At 44.5% G+C, this 20,872-nt stretch overlaps 2 protein-coding genes, 3 non-coding genes and 1 pseudogene across 5 annotated transcripts; 4 read left to right on the top strand and 2 right to left on the bottom strand.

The window, feature by feature from the left end:
- Nucleotides 1-1,828: 1,828 nt before the first annotated feature.
- On the bottom strand, nucleotides 1,829-3,220 carry LOC123405231. The gene has a single exon (XM_045099002.1). The coding sequence runs from the start codon at nucleotides 3,076-3,078 to the stop codon at nucleotides 2,092-2,094; it is 987 nt and encodes a 328-aa protein (XP_044954937.1). The 5' UTR covers nucleotides 3,079-3,220; the 3' UTR covers nucleotides 1,829-2,091.
- Nucleotides 3,221-6,959: 3,739 nt separating this feature from the next.
- LOC123422749 lies at nucleotides 6,960-7,034 on the top strand (annotated as a pseudogene).
- Nucleotides 7,035-10,607: 3,573 nt separating this feature from the next.
- LOC123405220 lies at nucleotides 10,608-11,357 on the bottom strand. The gene is made up of 2 exons (XM_045098996.1): nucleotides 10,995-11,357; nucleotides 10,608-10,899 (listed from the first exon to the last, which is right to left on the bottom strand). The coding sequence occupies exons 1-2, from the start codon at nucleotides 11,309-11,311 to the stop codon at nucleotides 10,734-10,736; spliced, it is 483 nt and encodes a 160-aa protein (XP_044954931.1). The 5' UTR covers nucleotides 11,312-11,357; the 3' UTR covers nucleotides 10,608-10,733.
- Nucleotides 11,358-17,257: 5,900 nt separating this feature from the next.
- On the top strand, nucleotides 17,258-17,360 carry LOC123423976. The gene has a single exon (XR_006621483.1). It is a non-coding gene; the product is annotated as a small nucleolar RNA Z107/R87 (small nucleolar RNA).
- Nucleotides 17,361-17,465: 105 nt separating this feature from the next.
- LOC123422726 lies at nucleotides 17,466-17,561 on the top strand. The gene has a single exon (XR_006620670.1). It is a non-coding gene; the product is annotated as a small nucleolar RNA R30/Z108 (small nucleolar RNA).
- Nucleotides 17,562-17,615: 54 nt separating this feature from the next.
- LOC123424039 lies at nucleotides 17,616-17,708 on the top strand. The gene has a single exon (XR_006621530.1). It is a non-coding gene; the product is annotated as a small nucleolar RNA snoR31 (small nucleolar RNA).
- The last annotated feature ends 3,164 nt before the right edge of the window (nucleotides 17,709-20,872 follow it).

The raw sequence follows: 20,872 nt of genomic DNA, 5'->3' as shown, positions 1-20,872 counted from the left end.
GTTGTGGAATTGGTCTCCAGTTTACTGTGCCATGCTGTGTAAAACAGTTAATTAAAGCAGTGTTCTTATACTACAACTGGAAAAAGGAAGGGAAAAGGAAGCCTTCCACAGCACTTTGAAAATTTATCAACATGGGATCTTATTTTAAAGATCTCGTCGAGACGAACCTAACGGTGAAAACGAATCTTCAATCAAATTATTAATCTGTGAGATAAATCATTTTTAAAATAAAAAATATATTTAATACGATGATGTAATCATGAGGTAGAAGATTCTTACATGCGTGTGTAAGCCGCCGCATGAAAGAGCTACGATGCAGCGCATCTCCTTAAATTTTCCTTTTATATTTCTTTACTATTTTAAGAGGGACTGAGGGAGTACTGTATAGCGACTAATTAGTCATGAATGAACAAAGGTAGGAGGTTTTGATAGCTGGTGTGATGGTGAGTTGCCATGAAGGTGGGCATCTGAACTGTTCAACGCGGGGGTGTGATGTGACTACTTTTCCAAATCTTTTTCCAATAAAACACAAAAACTGTATGCGGTGAGGGTACTTTGATCTAACTAGCAAAAAAGCCCGTGCGTTGCAACGGAAGAGAAAATAACACACGCTTTGAACGTACTATATTTTCACATGGCATCATATTTGTGTTGTCGACGATGGCCTCAGTGCTCACACAACGAAAATGCGTTTGAATATACAATCAGTCGGAATAAGATGAGAAATATGTTGTTTCTCCCCACGAGATTTTTCAAAGGTGTGCATGTATGGTTAACGATGTTTTCTTTTCTCTCAATTTGGTTTTAATTTAATGGATATTTATTGCGATTCGTATGGTCGTCGGAAAGAGAGAAAAAAAAGACCATGCACTACAGATTAAGTTTGCACCAAAAATAATATTTAAGAAGTATTCAATAGCTAAAAATAACATCCTATTTAGATTCTACACATTTTTTCAATCAAATTTCATATATAACATGTTAAAATCGGAGTTACGGTTTAAAAGATATGGATAATTTTGTTTTAGATAAAATATGGATTGATTAACTGAAAAGTCAGGGTTTTTTTTGTTAAAATAAAAAATGTTTCGGCTGACTTAAATAGGGACGGCGGGTTGATTATCCGAAAAATCAGGGAGTTTTCTGTAAAATGCAAAAAAAAAAAACGGTTCGGCTCTGACTAAAATATGGACCGCGGGTTGATTATCTAAAACTATGAGGACTTTTCTGCAAAACGACAGAAAACGGTTCGTTGTGACTTAAAGTTGGACTACGGGTTAATTAACTGAAACTGCGAGGGCTTTTCTGCAAAATGACCCCGACAGACGACAGAAGCGCTACGCGCTTTATTATTAGGGGAGATTAACACTACTAGAAAACGAGGCCGGTTCGTTTGGGCCATTAGCTTTGGTTCACGAACCGGGACTAATCCTAGCCCCGGTTCGGCTTCGAACCAGGGCTAATGGTCCTCCACGTGGCGGAGCTGGGGCGAGGGGGAGGGGTATTAGTCCCGGTTCTTATTACGAACCGGGTCTATTGCTTCGCTGCCTTTTTTTAGCACTTTTTAGGGTTTATTCTAAAAATATTTTCAGATTTTTTTGTATTTCTTGTTGAATTGCTAATTCTTTTTTGCATATAAGGTGTATATAGATATAGGTTCCAAAAGTTCCCCTCCAAAGCTACACAGCCTTTATGCAAAGCACGACTAGTTACATTATATAGTGGTAGACGCATTTCAGAAAAAAAAAACGTACTCCCTCCGTTCCTAAATAGAAATAGTTTTAGAGATTTCATTAGAAGGCTACATACGAAGCAAAATGAGTATCTATAAAAAAAGACTTATATTTAGGAACGGACGGAGTATGTTTTAGCGATTGCACTAGAAGTAAGACTATATACATCCGTATGTATATACATCCATATATATAGTGGTTTTATTATACAGAGTAAGTAGTTTTAACGGTTTCACTAAAAGTCTATATACATTCGTATGTAGTATCTTAATGAAACCTTTAAAAAGAGTATATAGTAGAACAATCTGGCTTGCCCCACAAGTCGCAGTTAATTACATGGCAACCAATCGGAGAATGATCAAGCCGCGGTTGCTTCTTCCGATGACAACTTGGCGTATCCAGTAGCCGCCCGCAGCTGGTTGTCGCTGTTCTCTTTGCACTCATAGTAGAAGGCTGTCATGGCGCAGACGGCGAACAATTGCACCAGTGCCATGAGAGCCGCGTACACAAGACCCAGGAGCAGCCCAAGCGCCACCTTGTTATCACCCGCGCATGCCCTTGCGAGCGTGTGCACCGGCGATAAGACGGCGGCCAGGGCACCGGTAGCGGCGAGGTACGGCACGATCTGCCTCCTCTTCCCCTTGGCCAACCTCCACGCTTCGCCTAACGCCGCCGCGCCGTGGCGGCCGGGCTCGGCCACCGCCACGACGATGCTCAAGGAGCAAAGGAAAGAGAAGTAAACGGTGAAGATGATGGCCGCAGCGAGGAGTGGAGTCGACGCCACGACGAGCACTATCAAGTGATGCCTCAACATGAACATGAGGACGCCGAGAAGCACCCCCATGAACGCCACAAGCACGATGCAAACGATCTGCAGGACGTAGACGAAGCCGAGCGTCAGCAGAGGTCCCTTGAGCTGCGCCCTGGCTTTCCCGAGGAGCGCGCCCAAGGACAAGGAGGTAGCACCCGGCTCGGAGTCGGAGTACGTCGAGACGGCGGCGAAGAGGAGGAGGATCCGGACGGCCGAGCTGACGACCACCGCCAACACGAGGTACCCCGCGCCGACGAGCAGGAGCTCCTTGGTGTCATCCTGGACCTCCTGTACGAGCTTGGCGAAGTCCGGACTGCCGGGGTCGGCGCTGTCCAGCGCCATGAGGTCGAGCTGGATCTCGTTGGCGAGGGGCTGGATGACGACGTCGCTGCTGAGGAGGAGCAGCGTGGTGGAGGCGAAGACGACGGCGTAGACCGCCATGAAGAGCCTCCGGTTGCGCGTTGGGAGGAGGAGGCCTTCCTTTAGGAAGTTGAAGAAGGAAGGCCCCGTGCTTTGAGCCGATTTGGTTGCCATGGCTATGGCCTATGGATGGCGAGTTGCTAGCTAGCTGGAAATGACCGCGATGATGCCCCTGAGAGAAGAGAGAAGCACATATGATATACGTATTATATAGTACTATAGCAGTACTAATATCAACGAGTTAGCAGGGGATTATTTTTGGATAACGCGTAACGACTAGTACTGATCTAAGCGCTCATAAGTATATTTCTTTAGTTCTTTACGGAGGGAATACGGTATAGCGACTAATGAGTCATGAATGAACAAGAGTAGGAGGCTTTGATAGCTGGTGTGACAGAGACAGAGTCAATTGCCACGAAGGTGGGCATGTGTGAACTGTTCAACGCCGGGGTGTGTGATGTGACTACTTTTCCAAATCTTCTGTGCTGTATAGAAGAGCAAACTCCCGGGAATGGACGTCTGAAAATAATTCAAAATTCAAACTTTTTGGTTTAAAAAAAATCTGAAAACAATTATGCTAGTAAACAAGGATGTTATATATGTGTGTGTGTCAAATTTCAGGACGAGAAACGTTGAAATGCAATCTGTACAGAAAAGACAAATTCATGACCTAAGAAGATGAATAGTATCACGTGTTAAAAACCATCAGATTTATCTTTTTTGCCCTGAAAACTTACACATATGTATGTTACGCCATCACACATCTCTGTAGTTTTTTCAGAATTTTTTAAAATGTAAAAATATGAATTTTCATGAAATTTGAATTTCAAATTTAAAGGCCTCCGTGGAGTCTGAGCTCCAAAAGCAATTTTCACAGACTCCAATAGAACACAAAAAATGTATGCGGTGAGGGTATTCTGATCTAATTAAATTTGAAAATTTGGAGGCCAAAAAGACTATATCTGAAAACGGGATTGCTAAAGTCTCAGTCAGTCCTATATTTGTCAGACACTTTTGATACGTATCTTGTGTGGCAGAGTCAATTGCTACGAAGGTGGGTATATGACCTGTTCAACGTGGAGTGTGATGCGACTACTTGTCAAAATATTTTATTGTGTATAAGAGCAAATCCAGTAGAAATCATCAAAACAAATAGCCTCTATAACGTGTATGGTGCGCACTCTAAAGTTCTAGTTTAGGAGGCATGGAAATACCGAAGTGTCGCCATCCCTATAAGTTCCTTTTTTCTCTCATTTCCATGTTTGTGTGCGTATTTTCAAATTTTTTACTTCTAAACAGGAGGCATTGAAACACTGAACAAATTTAGATCAACAGTCAAACTAGATTAGAAATAATAAATCTATATATATTGTGGCAAAATTCGCTGCTCTGCACACATATTTGGCGATTAAAATGTCATGCAGCAATTGCTAATAAATATGTCGGTCTTTGCACGCGGCCTAGTAGTAATCAAATCACACAGATGCAATTAGATTGTCTTGTGACATCACATGCCGATGACGAATGTGTGAATCTACATAGACGACTGATCTTAAAGTTAAGTGCATGTACATCCATGTTAGGCTACATAGACTATAGCTAGACTTGTAAAGCCATGTGTTGTTAAGGACACTATGGATTTGTCGATTACTCACAGCATGCAGAGGATTCGATTACAGATCAGCCATTACAAGAGGAACAAGGAATTGGGAGCGAGCTGGAGATATGAGAAGGAGCCGCCGTGCCGTTCGGTGCCGTGATATCTACTGGATGCCTCGCTTGTGGACTCCTGCTAGGTACATGTAGCTTGCAACTAGGCCCATCTGTTGGCCCGACGACATGCCCGTGTTGGTGGGCTGGTTAGACTGCAACGAAGTAGCAGTAGTAGTTCTTGCCAGTGGAGACGTGGTTGAAGGAGATGTCAAGGGAGTAGTTGATGTCCGCAGGGTCGATGTCAAAGTCGATGTAGTACTTGTGGATGGCGAAAATTTGCTCCGAGATGGCGTGATCGAAGTAGCACTCGCCTCTGAAGCGAATCTTGTTGTCAAGAGAAAGTGGGGTTGTGTCACACCTCCTTCCAGCATCCCATGATATGTAAAAAGCAAGTTCCAGGAACCAAGCAATCAGGGCATTTGATCCTTTGTCCACATTGCTCCTTGCTGATGTGTGCAGCAGGATTCGAACCAAGCTCCTAAACGAATGGGCACAACAACACTAACCAACTGGGCTACAAGGCCTTGACGACAATTCAATTTTTCTATTCTAATATAATACTGTGAAAACGCACTATTTCCTGTTTGTTTTTCTTTCTTTATTTATTTTCTTCTTTTAAATTTTTTTTGTTTACTTTTCATTTATAAATTCGTGGCATTGTCGTTGGCCCTACTGTCACAGATAAAGGAACCGGTGGCGAGTGGGAACTTCTGATGCATCGGCTTGGCTCATTTCCGCAACCCGCGGCGCGGCGCGGCGCGACGCGTCGTGACGAGGCGAGGCGGGCGGCGGAGAAGGAGCGCGCGTGTATGTCTCTCTTGTTGTCAAGCTCATACATGTGTGGAAACATTCTACCTTATAAGGAGGTCCAACTCCCACTAAACTAGAAATGTGGGATTAAACATTTCGACATCTTGCCTTGCACAAATGGGTTGCGTGGGCCTCTAGGATTTATTAGGAATTTTCTGAAATCATATAATTGGGCTCGCCCATATTTAAACAAAATTCCAGCAGTTCCGCGTCATCCTATGGTCCCTCCTCTCCAACGGATTCAGGTACATCACTGTTATCTTTTGATTTATTAAACCCGTCTTTTTTTCTCACCTTCTGAAATCTGAACCAACTATGATTTCTTGTGAACCAGTCTCTGAATTTTAGACTACACTTATTCTCTCAGCGCTAATAGGGGAATCCCGTAAGCCAACTAACCCTGTAGGTGTCAGACTTGAGATAATTGATTTTCATGCCTGATAACTCTTCAGATCAGAGCGATATAAAAGAAACTTTACACCTAAGCAATATGCATGCTCAAATGTTGTATTCATTCATACATGAAGGGACTCCCTGAATTTTCATAGCCTTGTTCTGAAAGTATACAGTAACAGTTCTGATATGTAGGCCTCCTTTGACATTGTTAAATTTAGGAAAATCTACATGTGTTTTCCTTTGATTGTTTGTAACTCTGATTGCTTTGCTTGGAATTTGATTGTATGTGATCTGATATGTTGATTTTTTTGATTCATTTTTTTGCATAAACCATAGCTTATCTCTTCTTACTTTTATGCATTGGAGGTATACATGAAAGATGATGTTGTTTGTTAACTTATTGTTATTTGTACATTGAAAACTGCGGGTTACCTCGATAGTAAAATTGCTATTGTTTGTTAATTGACTGGAAAACTACTGCTGTTTGAACCTAATCTATAGCTTGAATATCTCATTAGTAAAAAAGCTTCCACACTCAGTTGTTTGTACACTCGTAAACTGCTTGTTAACTTATTGATAAAATGCTAATCACTTGCAATCGGACAAAGTGTTGTTGTTTGTATTTTTTTATGTTCATATTGTTAACTGACTAGAAAAATGCCATTTGTATTTTCTAATGACTACAAACAAGTTGAAAAACTGAACTTTGTTTCATTTGTACTCGGCTCGATGCCTCGTTGGTCAAGTGTGACAGTTTTCCCCTTTGGATGGCTGATGTGTGTTGGATGGCATTTGAATGGCCGATTCCTGGCCGCATGTTCCAGCGTGACTTGCTGTGGGCAAGTCAGATGATCCCTGTCCGTAGCCTATATATGGACTGTGTAGTGTCTACTGTTCTGTTAATCTGCATTTTACTCATTTGTTTTTAATCTATTAGCAGTGCTCGCCATTATGTATTTCCTATGAATAAGCATTTCAACTCATATTCTTTGAGTCTGCTAACAGTAGTCACCAGTAATGCTTTTGCTTCCATCATTATATGTTGGCATCACAAGTAATGTGTTGGTAGATGGGCTGAGCAAATGATGATTCATATGATTATTCTTATACATTTGATGTTTCAAAATCGAGATTTTTAAACCTGATGCCCAGCCCATCACAAATCAGTCATCTGCTACTCTTGTTGTGTTGTAGTTTCTTATGATAATTTGAAAGTAAACAGAGTATAACTATGTTATCCTCTTTTGGTAAAACAGGTACCAATACCTGGGATCGGTTTGAGATGCTGGTGCACAAGAGGGTGTTCGACCTTGTCAACCAGAAGGTACCCGCCTCCCTCTCTGATTGATCCCATTTTTTCCTAGTTGTTGTGTATGGGTCGTATCGGGTCCTGCTCGTCGGTGATGTGATGATGGTCTGCTGAACATTTAGATCGATGAGACCTTTCTGGTTGTTGATGATCAGATGATCTAAAATCGAGCTTTTTAAAACTGTTGCTAGCATGCCATCAACGTACTGCTTTATTCTTGTGTCGAGAGATGCAGCTCTGTTAGTGTAATACTCTATAACAGAGGAGTTACATATGAATCGTTTGTCAGCTGAGCATGTGATGTTAGCTTCACATTTTGATCTGTTGAACTGTCCCAGATTATGTCAGTTTGTGACCAACTAGTTAGAGTTAAAGCAGCTCTTTTGGCTTTTGCTCACTGTTTTACTGTCTTGTGCTCCTCACACTGTTGCTTCATATTTTTGTTTGTTGAAATGTCCTGCTAGTTTTGTAAGTGGATATTTGTTGCTTGTCTCTCATACTGTTATTTGCATAATTTATTGATTAGGAGCTATGATGGTGATCTTCTTTTGTTGCGGGGAACTTGTGAGATAAAATTTATTTGCTTTGAACCTGCAAGATACAGTTCTGTATAATGTTGTGTGAGATAAAGTTATGTACTTGTGAACATGGGATAACTTATTGATATGTGTTGTTTTGTATAAAGTTACGCGAGATAAAATTATGTGCTCGCAACGTGTGAGATAAAGTTTTCTGTAGAAAAGAAGTATTATTAATATTACTGATTTTAGAATATTAGCTGTAAATAAAGAGGGCTTGGCCCAAGCACTATTGGATTATAATAAGACCATGTCCAGAATTTATGTTGCACCGAATACTTGGCCTCTAAAAAGGCCATGGCCCATTTTACTAACCAAAGCATAGAAGAAAAAAAATAAATGGACTGAATTAATAGGTTTGATCCGTGTAAACAGTGACCGACTGATTTTTATCAACGACCAATTCAATTCTCCCAATCTGAATCGCTACTGGGCCAAGTCACCTCTCTCCCTCTCCGGCGCCGGCCGTCCCTCGTCTCTCCCTCTCCCATGGAAAACCCTATTTCACGCTCTTTGCGTCAAATAGGCGGGCAAACAAAAAGGAATTGCGAGCAAGCAACGTGGTTTGGGCCGGTCCGTTAGCACTTTCATCGACCTTGGTTTCGGAAACCTTCTAGAGGTTTCCAACCGGATTTTTGGTTTTGGAAACTTTTTAGAATATTCTTTGAACCCGTTTTTTTCTTTATTATTTTTTATTTCTGTTTCAAAAATGTTCTGGATTTTCAAGAAAAGTTTCGGAATTTGGAAAAAAAATCCAAAATTGAAAAGGGAAAAGATTATGCTCCAAGGGCCAATCCGCGCGATCCATCCGTCGCCCGCTCGTTCGTTGAATCTGGAAACTGGATCGGTGTTTCAGAAACTGGGCAGGTGTTTCAGAAAACTGACTAGTACGTGCCTTCGCCTCCGCCTCGTCCCCGACGACCTCGTCGCCGCCGGCCTGCTGCGGCACCGTCGCCCCTCCGCCGTCGGCCTGCTGCGGCCCCGCCCACCTCGCCGCCGCCGGCCTACTGCGGCCCCGTCGCTGCTTCGCCGTCGGCCCGCTGCGGCCCCGACGACCTCGCCGCCGCCGGCCTGCTGCGGCCCTGACGACCTCGCCCTCCGCCGCCCCGCGCCACGGCCCCGCCCCGTCGGCCTGCCCCCACGGCCCTCCGCCGCCGGCGTGGGCGTCGCCCTCCGTCGTCGAGCAGCTCCGCAACTGGCCTGCAACATTTCTGCAATAGGGTCGTGGTTTCTGCAACTCAGCCATTGTTTCAGGAGTTACGTAAATTATTTTCTGCAACACGGTCGTTGTTTCGGGATTTTTTTGAAGCATAATCACTGTTTGCGCAACGCGGCTATTGTTTCTGCAACTCGACCTGTGTTTCAGGAACTATTGGTACGAGGACGTAGATCGGACGGCTGCATCGATACATCCAACGGTCGTTGAGGTGGCGGATGTTTACTAAACATCCGCTGGTGGATGTGTAGCAGCCCCCAATTGAAAATGTTCTGGAATTTTCAAAATGCTCCAGAATTTGAAAAAATGTTCCGATTTTTTTTTTTTTTTTGCAGAATTTAAATAAAATGTGTCAGAATTTGCAAAATGTTTTGAAATTTGAAAAAATGATCTGAAAGCTTTATCAAAATGTTTCGGACTTTATAAAAAAATGTTCCGAAATTTGAAAAATTATTCCAGAATTTGCAAAACAATTCCAGAATTTGAAAATATGTTCTGGAATTCGAAAAATATTCACAATTTTATGCAGTAGTTTTTTTATGAACTAGAATTTTATTCATGTTTCGAAATTTGTTCACAATTCGAAAAGAATTAAGGATTTAAAGTATGTTCGCAATTCAAAAAATGTTCAGGGTTTCAAAATTTGATCAAGGATTCGAAAAATGTTCATAATTTTATAATTTTATTTATGAACTTACAATTTATTCATGTTTTAAAAATTTGTTCACAATTCAAAAATTGTTTATGGTTTCAAAATTTGTTCACAATTCGAAAAATGTTCACAATTTTTTCATTTTGTTTACACGTTTGAAATTTGTTCATGTTTCAAAATTTGTTCATATTTCAAAAAAGTTCGCGTTTTAACGGAAAATGTTCATAATTTAATAATTTTGTTCATGAATTTGAAATTTGTTCATGTTTCAGAATTTGTTCACAATTAGAAAAAGTTCTCTGTTTCAAAATTTGTTCGCAGATTCAAAAAATGTTCATAATTTTATAATTTTTTATGAATTCGAAAATGTTCGTGTTTTCATAAAAAAGATAGAATATTAATTTTTGTTCTTGTGTTATCATTTTTGTTCTTTGCATTAAAAAATTCAATTTTTAAAAAATATGTCCTTTTGAAATTTGGTTCTTTTCCCATTTTTTTAATTACACAAAATGTTCTGCTTTTTATAAATTTCTTCAGAGATACGAAAATTTCTATGTTTAAATAAAGATTTACTTTTAAAAAAATAAAATCTCGTTTGCCGTTTATAGTTCATATACAGAGGGGGCTGACATTTTAGACACCTAATCAAGGATGATGGTGGCTCTAAATTGGCTGCTGTTTTTACCTCTTTAAGTCTGGCTCGGTGGGAAAACACTTGGAGGTCGCGTGTTTGAAAACCACTATCCCCGAGCTTATTTCCTGAGTTTTTGCACGTCGCAAACGCAGGCCACCCCGTGCACTGCAATTGGGCCAGCCCAGGGTGAGTCGACCTGTGCGGAACTGCGACTCTTTGCCGCAACGAGCGGCATATAGGAGCTCCCCTCTCCCATGGTGGCTAGCATCTCCGTCCCATTCTACCTATTATCTCCAACCGGACATAAAATAACCCATTCTAATGAAACGGAACCATAACATAACATGCCATTCCATTTCGTTCCGCAACCAAACACACCCTAGGAGTATTTACATCCAGTAGAAACAACAACGGTATGCACAACTGACAGTACAGTACAAGGCGGCACCACCCTCTACCATTCAGAGCTCTGCGTCGGAGTTGAGCGCGGCCGCTCCCCTCGCGGTGTCCTTGGCCACCCCAGCGGCGCTCGCCGCGGCCTTCTCCGCCGTCTCTTTGCCCATCTCCAGGCTCTTCTTGGTCGCCTCCGCCGCCGAGCCGGCGATTCCATTCCCACCAGCATCATACCTTTGATGACACAGAAGAACCATACATACGTTTCAACCTCACAAGTATACATAGCATCATCCAACTAACGAGCGCATCATGAACATAATGCATACCGAGGCTCATCGGAGCGCGGCCGCTGCAGCTTCATCCAAGCCAGCTTCGCCCACGCGCGGAACGCGTCCAGCCGGCTGTTGAACCCGGGGACGCCGCCGTGGCCGACGGCCTGCTCCACAGGCTCGGCGCCGCCTCCGACGCCGGGCGGCGACGACAGCAGGAGCGCGGCCACGGAGGCCACGAGCAGCGCGAGGAGGACGATGGTGATGGAGATGGCCGCGCCGCCCTTCGCCGCCGGCAGTGCCGTTGCGCCGCTGCCTGCATGATGGTTGTGGTCGTCGGTGCTGGTGGCGGCCGTGTCCCTCGCGTCCGCCATGCCGTCGGTCGGTTCGGTGGATGAATGTTGTTATCGCGACGAGATCAGCAAGATGAAATAAGTAGGGATAGAAGTATTGTGGTGCATGCGGGGATGGACACGTGATGAAGTTCTAGAGCGGGCTGCAGGAGCACGTGGCCGAGACGTGTCGGGCTCAGGAGGTTCGCGCGAAACGCGAGCGAGCGGCCGGCCAATGCAACCCGGCCATCAACCAGGATGGACGTGTCTAGTTTGGTTGCATTTGGATGGTCAGATTGGAAAATCATTTACCTATCTATTTATTTATTTATTTTAAATACAAAAGAGTCTCTTCCTAATCTTCACCAACAAAAACACGAGAGGGCAGATCTAACTCGCCATCTCAGCCGTCTAATCATGTAATCAACGGTTTAAAAACGTTGTTAATAAAACTAACCATGTTTCGTTAGCGCTAATTGCCCACCCACGTCTAAAAATGCCGTTAAGCCCTCGATCCCTTGCTCGCACCCGCTCGGTCCGCTCGCCGCGCCGCTCGCCCCAGCTCCCCCCGCTTGCCCCGCTCAGCCCCGCTCCCCCGCCGCTGGCCTGCTCGCGCCACTCGGCCCTGCTCCCCCCGCTCGCCCCGCTCGCCGCGCCGCTCGCCCCAGCTCCCCCCGCTCGCCCCGCTCGGCCTCGCCCCAGCTCCCCCCACTTGCCCCGCTCGCCGTGCCGCGTGCCCCCCGCTCGGCCCCGCTCCCCCGCCGCTGGCCTGCTCGCGCCGCTCGGCCCCGCTCCCCCCGCTCGCCCCGCTCGGCCCCGCTCCCCCGCCGCTGGCCTGCTCGCGCCGCTCGGCCCCGCTCCCCCCGCTCGCCCCGCTCGGCCCCGCTCCCCCGCCGCTGGCCTGCTCGCGCCACTCGGCCCTGCTCCCCCCGCTCGCCCCGCTCGCCGCGCCGCTCGCCCCAGCTCCCCCCGCTCGCCCCGCTCGGCCTCGCCCCAGCTCCCCCCACTTGCCCCGCTCGCCGTGCCGCGTGCCCCCCGCTCGGCCCCGCTCCCCCGCCGCTGGCCTGCTCGCGCCGCTCGGCCCCGCTCCCCCCGCTCGCCCCGCTCGGCCCCGCTCCCCCGCCGCTGGCCTGCTCGCGCCGCTCGGCCCCGCTCCCCCCGCTCGCCCCGCTCGGCCCCGCTCCCCCGCCGCTGGCCTGCTCGCGCCACTCGGCCCTGCTCCCCCCGCTCGCCCCGCTCGCCGCGCCGCTCGCCCCAGCTCCCCCCGCTCGCCCCGCTCGGCCTCGCCCCAGCTCCCCCCACTTGCCCCGCTCGCCGTGCCGCGTGCCCCCCGCTCGGCCCCGCTCCCCCGCCGCTGGCCTGCTCGCGCCGCTCGGCCCCGCTCCCCCCGCTCGCCCCGCTCGGCCCCGCTCCCCCGCCGCTGGCCTGCTCGCGCCGCTCGGCCCCGCTCCCCCCGCTCGCCCCGCTCGGCCCCGCTCCCCCGCCGCTGGCCTGCTCGCGCCGCTCGGCCCCGCTCGCCCCGCTCGCCGCGCCGCGCCGCCCACGCGCCTCCTCCCCCGCTCGCTTCCCCGCTCGCCGCGCCTACTCCTCCCCCCGCTCGATACTGCCGTAGCACAGGTCAGGTCACTTTTCCAACTACCATGTTAATACATTTGAGATACGGGCTACAAAACTAGACTCTGTCTGAATGTTTGTAGCATGGGAATTTCAAATTTGTCAAAGTTCCTGTGGAAAATGAATCAATTCCTCGTTCGTAAATCTTGATGTTGTTTTACTGCATATTTTTGTCAAGCTAAAATGGGCAAGGCAAACCATTGCAGGCCTATGCTGATGAGATAGGTATTCCTTTCCTAGAAACAAGTGCTAAAGAGTCCATCAATGTTGAAGAGGCTTTTTTGGCAATGTCTGCAGCAATCAAGAAGAGGTAGACGAGCAAATGAGCTTTCACATTTATTATATTCAGTCTTTGTTTTTTGTTTTCGAAATGCTTATGCTGATGAAACTTGTGTATGATGATCTACAGCAAAGCTGGCAGCCAAGGAGTCCTGGAGAGGAAGCCATCCAATCTGGTCCAGATGAGAGGCCAGCCAATTCATCAGCAGCAGGAGAAGCAGAAGAGTAGCTGCTGTTCAACATGACCCGAGCTCGGACTCGAGGGAGGGTAAGACATCCCGCCGAGATGCCCTGGCGCAGCTACCTTCCAGGAATCGGGATGAACATGGCATGTGCCAAATGTGGACCTCTTACTTCCTTGTCTTTTGAAACACTTTGTTAGCTAGCTGCAAACTGTATCAGTAAGCGAGTTTGCGTGTTCGATCTTTCGGTGGAATACTTGCTGTCCATGGTTGCTGGAGGGGAAACTGCAGCAACATCATGCAATCTGCGAACTGTCCAATCTGGAAGACGATGAATTTACATAGGAAAAAGCATGTACGTTGGCAGATGCTGATCTTCTTTTTTCCTTTTTACAACATGAAGTGGCACACATAAGGTCATGGGGTTCCATAAAGGGTAGCCTTGTCAAACTGTCGCTATTTCTGTAAGATCTGGGTAATTAGTTTTGTAGAAGGACTCACTTGACCAACGCTTGCACGAGATAGCTTGATAGGTTGGTTGTTTAGGCTAGAAGTAGTAGTCACTCTCCATGGTTCACTGGAAGGGAAGTTGTGGCATCATCATGTTGCTGCCAGTGTCCAGAATCCCGCTCTGCTCAATTATCTGCAGGAACAAGAATCAAGACATTAAGAATAATGTTTGTCAATTATCCGGAAACATGTCAGTCCATTGTTATAAAATATAAACACCTGGCAATAAGATTGACTACTACTCTTATGGTCCATTCCCCTTTTTTTATCGTGCTCTGGTTGATTCTAAATGCTAAAACTGATCCGAACACCATCCCAAAATCAAAAGGTAACATCCCAAATAGTGCAGTTTCTTTGAAATGGATCTGGGTTAGAGTATAGTGTTGGAAATATGCCCTAGAGGCAATAATAAATTAGTTATTATTATATTTCTTAGTTCATGATAATCGTTTATTATCCATGCTATAATTGTATTGATTGGAAACACAATACTTGTGTGGATACATAGACAAAACACTGCCCCTAGTAAGCCTCTAGTTGACTAGCTCATTGATCAAAGATGGTAAAGGTTTCCTGGCCATAGGCAAGTGTTGTCACTTGATAACGGGATCACATCATTAGGAGAATCATGTGATGGACTAGACCCAAACTAATAGACGTAGCATGTTGATCGTGTCATTTTGTTGCTACTGTTTTCTGCGTGTCAAGTATTTGTTCCTATGACCATGAGATCATATAACTCACGGACATCGGAGGAATGCTTTGTGTGTATCAAACGTTGCAACGTAACTGGGTGACTATAAAGATGCTCTACAGGTATCTCCGAAGGTGTTCGTTGAGTTAGTATGGATCGAGACTGGGATCTGTCACTCCGTGTGACGGAAGGGTATCTCGGGGCCCACTCGGTAATGCAACATCACACACAAGCCTTGCAAGCAATGTGACTTAGTAAGTTGCAGGATCTTGTATTACGGAACGAGTAAAGAGACTTGCCAGTAAACGAGATTGAAATAGGTATGCGGATACTGACGATCGAATCTCGGGCAAGTAACATACCGAAGGACAAAGGGAATGACATACGGGATTATATGAATCCTTGGCACTGAGGTTCAAACGATAAGATCTTCATAGAATATGTAGGATCCAATATGGGCATCCAGGTCCCGCTATTGGATATTGACCGAGGAGTCTCTCGGGTCATGTCTACATAGTTCTCGAACCCGCAGGGTCTGCACACTTAAGGTTCGACGTTGTTTTATGCGTATTTGAGTTATATGGTTGGTTACCGAATGTTGTTCGGAGTCCCGGATGAGATCACGGACGTCACGAGGGTTTCCGGAATGGTCCGGAAACGAAGATTGATATATAGGATGACCTCACCTCATTTGATTACCGGAAGGTTTTCGGAGTTACCGGGAATGACGAATGGGTTCCGGGAGTTCACCGGGGGGGGGGGGGAACCCACCCCGGGGAAGCCCATAGGCATTGGGGGTGCCGCACCAGCCCTTAGTGGGCTTGTGGGACAGTCCAAAAGAGCCCTATGCGCACTGGAAGAAAAATCAAAGAGAAAAGAAAAAAAAAGGAGGAGGTGGGAAAGGGAAGAAGGACTCCACCTTCCAAACCAAGTAGAATTCGGTTTGGGAGGGGAGACCTTCCCCCTTGGTTCGGCCGACCCCCTTGGGAGTCCTTGGACCCCAAGGCAAGGCTCCCCCCTCCTCCTCCTATATATAGTGGGGTTTTAGGGCTGATTTGAGACAACTTTGCCACGGCAGCCCGACCACATATCTCCACGGTTTTACCTCTAGATCGCGTTTCTGCGGAGCTCGGGCGGAGCCCTGCTGAGACGAGATCATCACCAACCTCCGGAGCGCCGTCACGCTGCCGGAGAACTCTTCGACCTCTCTGTCTCTCTTGCTGGATCAAGAAGGCCGAGATCATCGTCGAGTTGTACGTGTGCTGAACGCGGAGGTGTCGTCCGTTCGGCACTAGATCGTGGGACTGATCGCGGGACGGTTCGCGGGGCGGATCGAGGGACGTGAGGACGTTCCACTACATCAACCACGTTTACTAACGCTTCTGTTGTACGGTCTACAAGGGTACGTAGATCACACATCCCCTCTCATAGATGGACATCACCATGATAGGTCTTCGTGCGCGTAGGAAAATTTTTGTTTCCCATGCGACGTTCCCCAACATATAGTACCCTTATGACATCCTGAATATCCATGGTATTGGTTGTTGTTGCTCCTCTTCAAGTTGTCGCTCCTCCGTCCGAAGCTCCTCTGCAGGGCCGTCGGGTGCTGCTACTGGTGGTGGGCACCTCTGCTTTCACCGCAGCTGCTGGTGGGCAACGCCGACGCCCTCCCATCCCCATCACCAACCCCCCGAGGAATCCGCCTCTGCCTGTAGAAGAAGGTAAAATTCAATTAAAATTTCAGGTTTCAGATTTCAGTTAATCTGTACTCCGAACTCTGAATTTGTTGTGGCTGCTCTTTCAAGTGCTGATGAACCTGCAAGATAAATCAATGGAAAAAAGCGTGTACGTTGGCAGATGCTGGTCTTCTTTTTCCTTTTTACAACATGAAGTGGCACACATAAGGTTATGGGGGTTCCATAAAGGGTAGCCTTGTCAAACTGTCGAGATAGCTTGATAGGTTGGTTGTTTAGGCTAGAAGTAGTAGTCACCCTCCATGGTTCGCTGGAAGGGAAGTTGTGGCATCATCATGTTGCTGCGAGTGTCCAGAATCCCGCTCTGCTCAATTATCTGCAGGAACAAGAATCAAGACATTAAGAATAATGTTTGTCAATTATCCGGAAATATGTGAGTCCATTGTTATAAAACATAAACACCTGGCAATAAGATTATCTACTACTCTTATGGTCGATTCCCCTTTTTTATCGTGCTCTGGTTGATTCTAAATGCTAAAACTGATCCGAACACCATCCCAGAATCAAAAGGTAACATCCCAAATAGTGCAGTATCTTTGAAATGGATCTGGGTTAGAGTATAGTACCCTTATGACATCCTGAGTATCCATGGTATAGGTTGTTGTTGCTCCTCTTCAAGTTGCCTCTCCTCCGTCCGGAGCTCCTCTGCAGGGCCGTCGGGTGCTGCTGGTGGTGGTGGGCACCTCTGCTTTCACCGCTGCTGCTGGTGGGCAACGCCGACGCCCTCCCATCCCCGTCACCAACCCCCCGAGGCATCCGCCTCTGCCTGTAGAAGAAGGTAAAATTCAATTAAAATTTCAGGTTTCAGATTTCAGTTAATCTGTACTCCGAACTCTGAATTTGTTGTGGCTGCTTTTTCAAGTGCTGATGAACCTGCAAGATAAATCAAGATGCAACGCAGAAAAGATTTTCTCTCAGTTGGTTCGATTTTCTTTTCTACTTATTTTTCTTGGCTGATGGCAGTGACGATTTGCAAAATTCAAGCACAACAGACAAAATCACAGGTTTTCTCTCAGGAGTTCATTTGTATGCCGATTATCCTGCTGAACTGGGCCATGTGACACTTGAGGTTTTAATACTGACGTTCTTCATTTCCATGCTTCTTGTCGTGCTTAATGTTTTATTTGTATTGGAGTGCTTAATGTTTTGTTTGTAGCGGAGGATGTAGTTGCGATGAGGATAACAAGCTCCCTCTTCTAAAAGCATTGATGATATTGCTAGCAGAATCGAACCAAATAAATATTGCCACCACTGAGCAACTATGTATCTTCGTACAATCTTTGTTGCTTCTTCTTACTCCTACAAGGTATGTTTGGATCGTGAGGAAGTATTGATGCATAATCCAACACTTGATCCGAGGGCAGCTTGAGCCGCCCATATCATGTCATCTTTGCAACTCAATCCATCCGAGTTCAGTGTTATTTTTTCTAAACATTGAAACAATCTCAGGACACCTTCAGTATGCGGATGATACCATAAATATTGGAAGATAGTATGCCACACTATCAGTTATGAGGTAAAAACTAATCTTTTTCTCACTTTAGTAATTTATTCGTGACTTCTATTTTTATTTACTAACCTCTCTTCATAATGATTTTTGAATTAAATTTAGCTTTTCAGAAAGTATTACAGAATAACTCTTATTTTGGTGGGTAGTGATTGTGATCACAGGGAAGAGATCAAGAGCATCAGCAACATCTTGCAGTGTTCCTCCTCATTGTCGCTGTCTCCACCGAATGTAAAGCACTTGAACTTGAGCTATCTTCCTTCTTGCGTTGCTTGAAACTACATCTCCCTAATTATTTAGATGTATATATGTAATATCAGGATGTGATGAGGGATATGAGGCATTCTATGACAAAGGATTCAATAACAATCAAGAACAAGGGTCTGGCCGTGCGGAAACATCAGGAGGAGGACAACAACGGTCATCGGGAGTCTGGAAAGATAATAAAGGGCAGTATGGTTTCCAGAAGAATTGTACCCCATCGGACTCGGAGCAAGCACCGAGCTGCTACATGGTAGCAATGAGACACAATAGTCGAGAGCACACATTTTCCTTTCTTATTTTTCGGATCTGCTCCAGATTCTCTCTTAGCTCTCTTAGCTCTTTCTGATACTTTTCCTCACTTCCGACAAACTATGCATCAAGCATACATTGTTGATGTGCAGTGATGCTCCTTATATGGTGATTTGTTTTCCGGTCGTGCTTACTAGAATCAGGATCACTTTTATGATCAGAACATGCCTATAATATCAGTCGCTCTGTGTTTCCATTATAGTACTAAATCTTCTACTCTTTGCCTCTTTCAAATTTTGATGTACTTCCAGAAAAGTTAAGCTGGCAAAGACACCACCGTATGACGCTTTCAGGTTTTGTTGCAGGCTATCATGCACTCTGCTATGTGAATGTTGAATACACATTTTGCATTTAGCCAGAAGACTCATTTAATTAACTAATTTCCTATCCGGTACAACATATATTAGAATTGTATGTTAAGTGCTGAACCATTTAACATGTATCAGTAGATTTCAGCTGGGTGTAAGATGACGTATCTGAGATATCAGCAGAATGTCTAATTTTTATATGAGGTACTTTTAGGAAGTATTTATTCTTAATATTAATATATCAAAGTAAATATTTCTGATTTCAAACACCATCTGGAATGACCTGGATCCAATATTATTTGCACTGTTCTCTTTTAGAATTCCTCTTCGAACGACAGAAAATTATGGGATACTATCTTCATTGTAGATCCATTTCATGAGATAAAAGTCCCTACGTGTTATGAATTTTGATCATCTTATTTTTTTCATGTTGCCTCACCTTTTATGTTGATCACAAGTTTGTCACTCTTATAGAATCTTTTGGTACCTCTAATTGGCATAGCCGAAATCATGTGAAACTACATATATGCCGTGTATCGATACTTGTATTCATGCTTTGTGCAAAGTTCATCTTTTTTATTTCATGTTTGTGTAAAGCATGGTGTGGCTTCCACATGCATAATTGGTAGCAATGTTTTTGGTCCTCCGGTTCACAAGTATGATATGTTTCTTTTTCTCCGTGTTTACACCTTCCTTGCTCCAAGGCCAATTATGCATTCTAATAGAGGAGCTTGTTATGGCCATCCAGGGGTCCAAAGCGATTACATGCCCATCACGTGCGGCGGCGAGATGCACATGCATACGGTAAGCTTTGTGTGGAGATGTCGAACCAACACCAGTTGGGAGCACGGATGAAGAAGGTTGCCGACGGGAGAATGAGGAGAAGTGATGAGATGTTTATGGCAGCTAATGAATGAAGTTATCTTAGTTTATGGGTTTTGTTTTGGTCGACTCAGAAACCTTGTTTGATGTCTGAAGATTCCTTTTTGCCAACTGTTCAAACCATTTCTCCATTTTTGTGTAAATGGTCAAAGTACACTTCAAATAACTAAGTTAGTCCTTCAAAAAATATTTTACAAAATAATGTACTTATCGTCTGAATCGAAACGTGCATTGCACGTGCAAGCTTACTAGTAATAATAAAGCAGGCAGTGCTTCTTCCGTCCGTCGTGGTCGTTTTACAGAAAACCCCGTGAAGTTTTCCAAAATCAACCCGCAGTCCAGATTTAAGTGAGAGATGAATCGTTTTTTTCATTTTTACAGGAAACCCCCTGTGCTTTCCCGAAATCAACCCGCAGTACATAACACAGTGAGAGAACGAATCGTTTTCTGGATTTTTTGTAGAAACCTCCTTCAGTTTTCACAAAATAAACCCGCACTACATACTTGAGTAAAAAAAAATCATTTTCCGTATGTTTTCGAAAACACTCCTACAGTTTTTAATTAATTAATCTGTAGTTAAATTATAAGTGCAAAATACTTTTAAAAAATATCTTTTAAACAGTAACTCCAATTTTACATTATTATATATGAAATTTTATTAGAAAAATATGTAAAATCTGAATATAATGTTATTTTATCTATTTAATTTTTTACAATTCTGTTTATAATGTAATTTAAATCAATAGTGATGCGCACAATTTAAATATAATATTATTTTATTTATTTAATAGATTTTAAATAATATTTATGCCGTAATTTTAATCAATAGCGTACAATCCATTTTTCATAATGAGGCCGATCCATGTTGTTAATTAATCCGCAGTCCAATTATAATTAACAAATACTATAAACAATTATATCTTTTAAACTATAACTCTAATTTTAAATTATTACATATGAACTTTCATTCAAAAAATGTGTTGAATCGAAATCTAATGTATCTTACCTATTTAATTTTTAATTTTTGATTTATAATGTAATTTGAATCTATAGTGATATGTATAATCTAAATATGATGTTATTTTACTTATTTAACATTTTTTAAATTCTATTTATACAGTAAGTTTAAATAAAGATCTCAAGTCATGATTATTAGGTTAAGACGTGTTGTATGGTTTGCTTCCGTTGCAACGCACGGGCTCTTTTGTTAGTATATATTAAGGTACTCCTAGGCCACTATATTGGTAGCCATGGGACACTATTTGCAATCATCTGCAAGGGTGCATGCGCGCGTAGTTGC

Source organism: Hordeum vulgare, chromosome 1H (assembly GCF_904849725.1).
Source record: "Hordeum vulgare subsp. vulgare chromosome 1H, MorexV3_pseudomolecules_assembly, whole genome shotgun sequence".
Taxonomy (NCBI): Eukaryota; Viridiplantae; Streptophyta; class Magnoliopsida; order Poales; family Poaceae; genus Hordeum; species Hordeum vulgare.
Note: the sequence above shows the minus strand (reverse complement) of the source record. Positions and strands in the feature narration are given on the sequence as shown.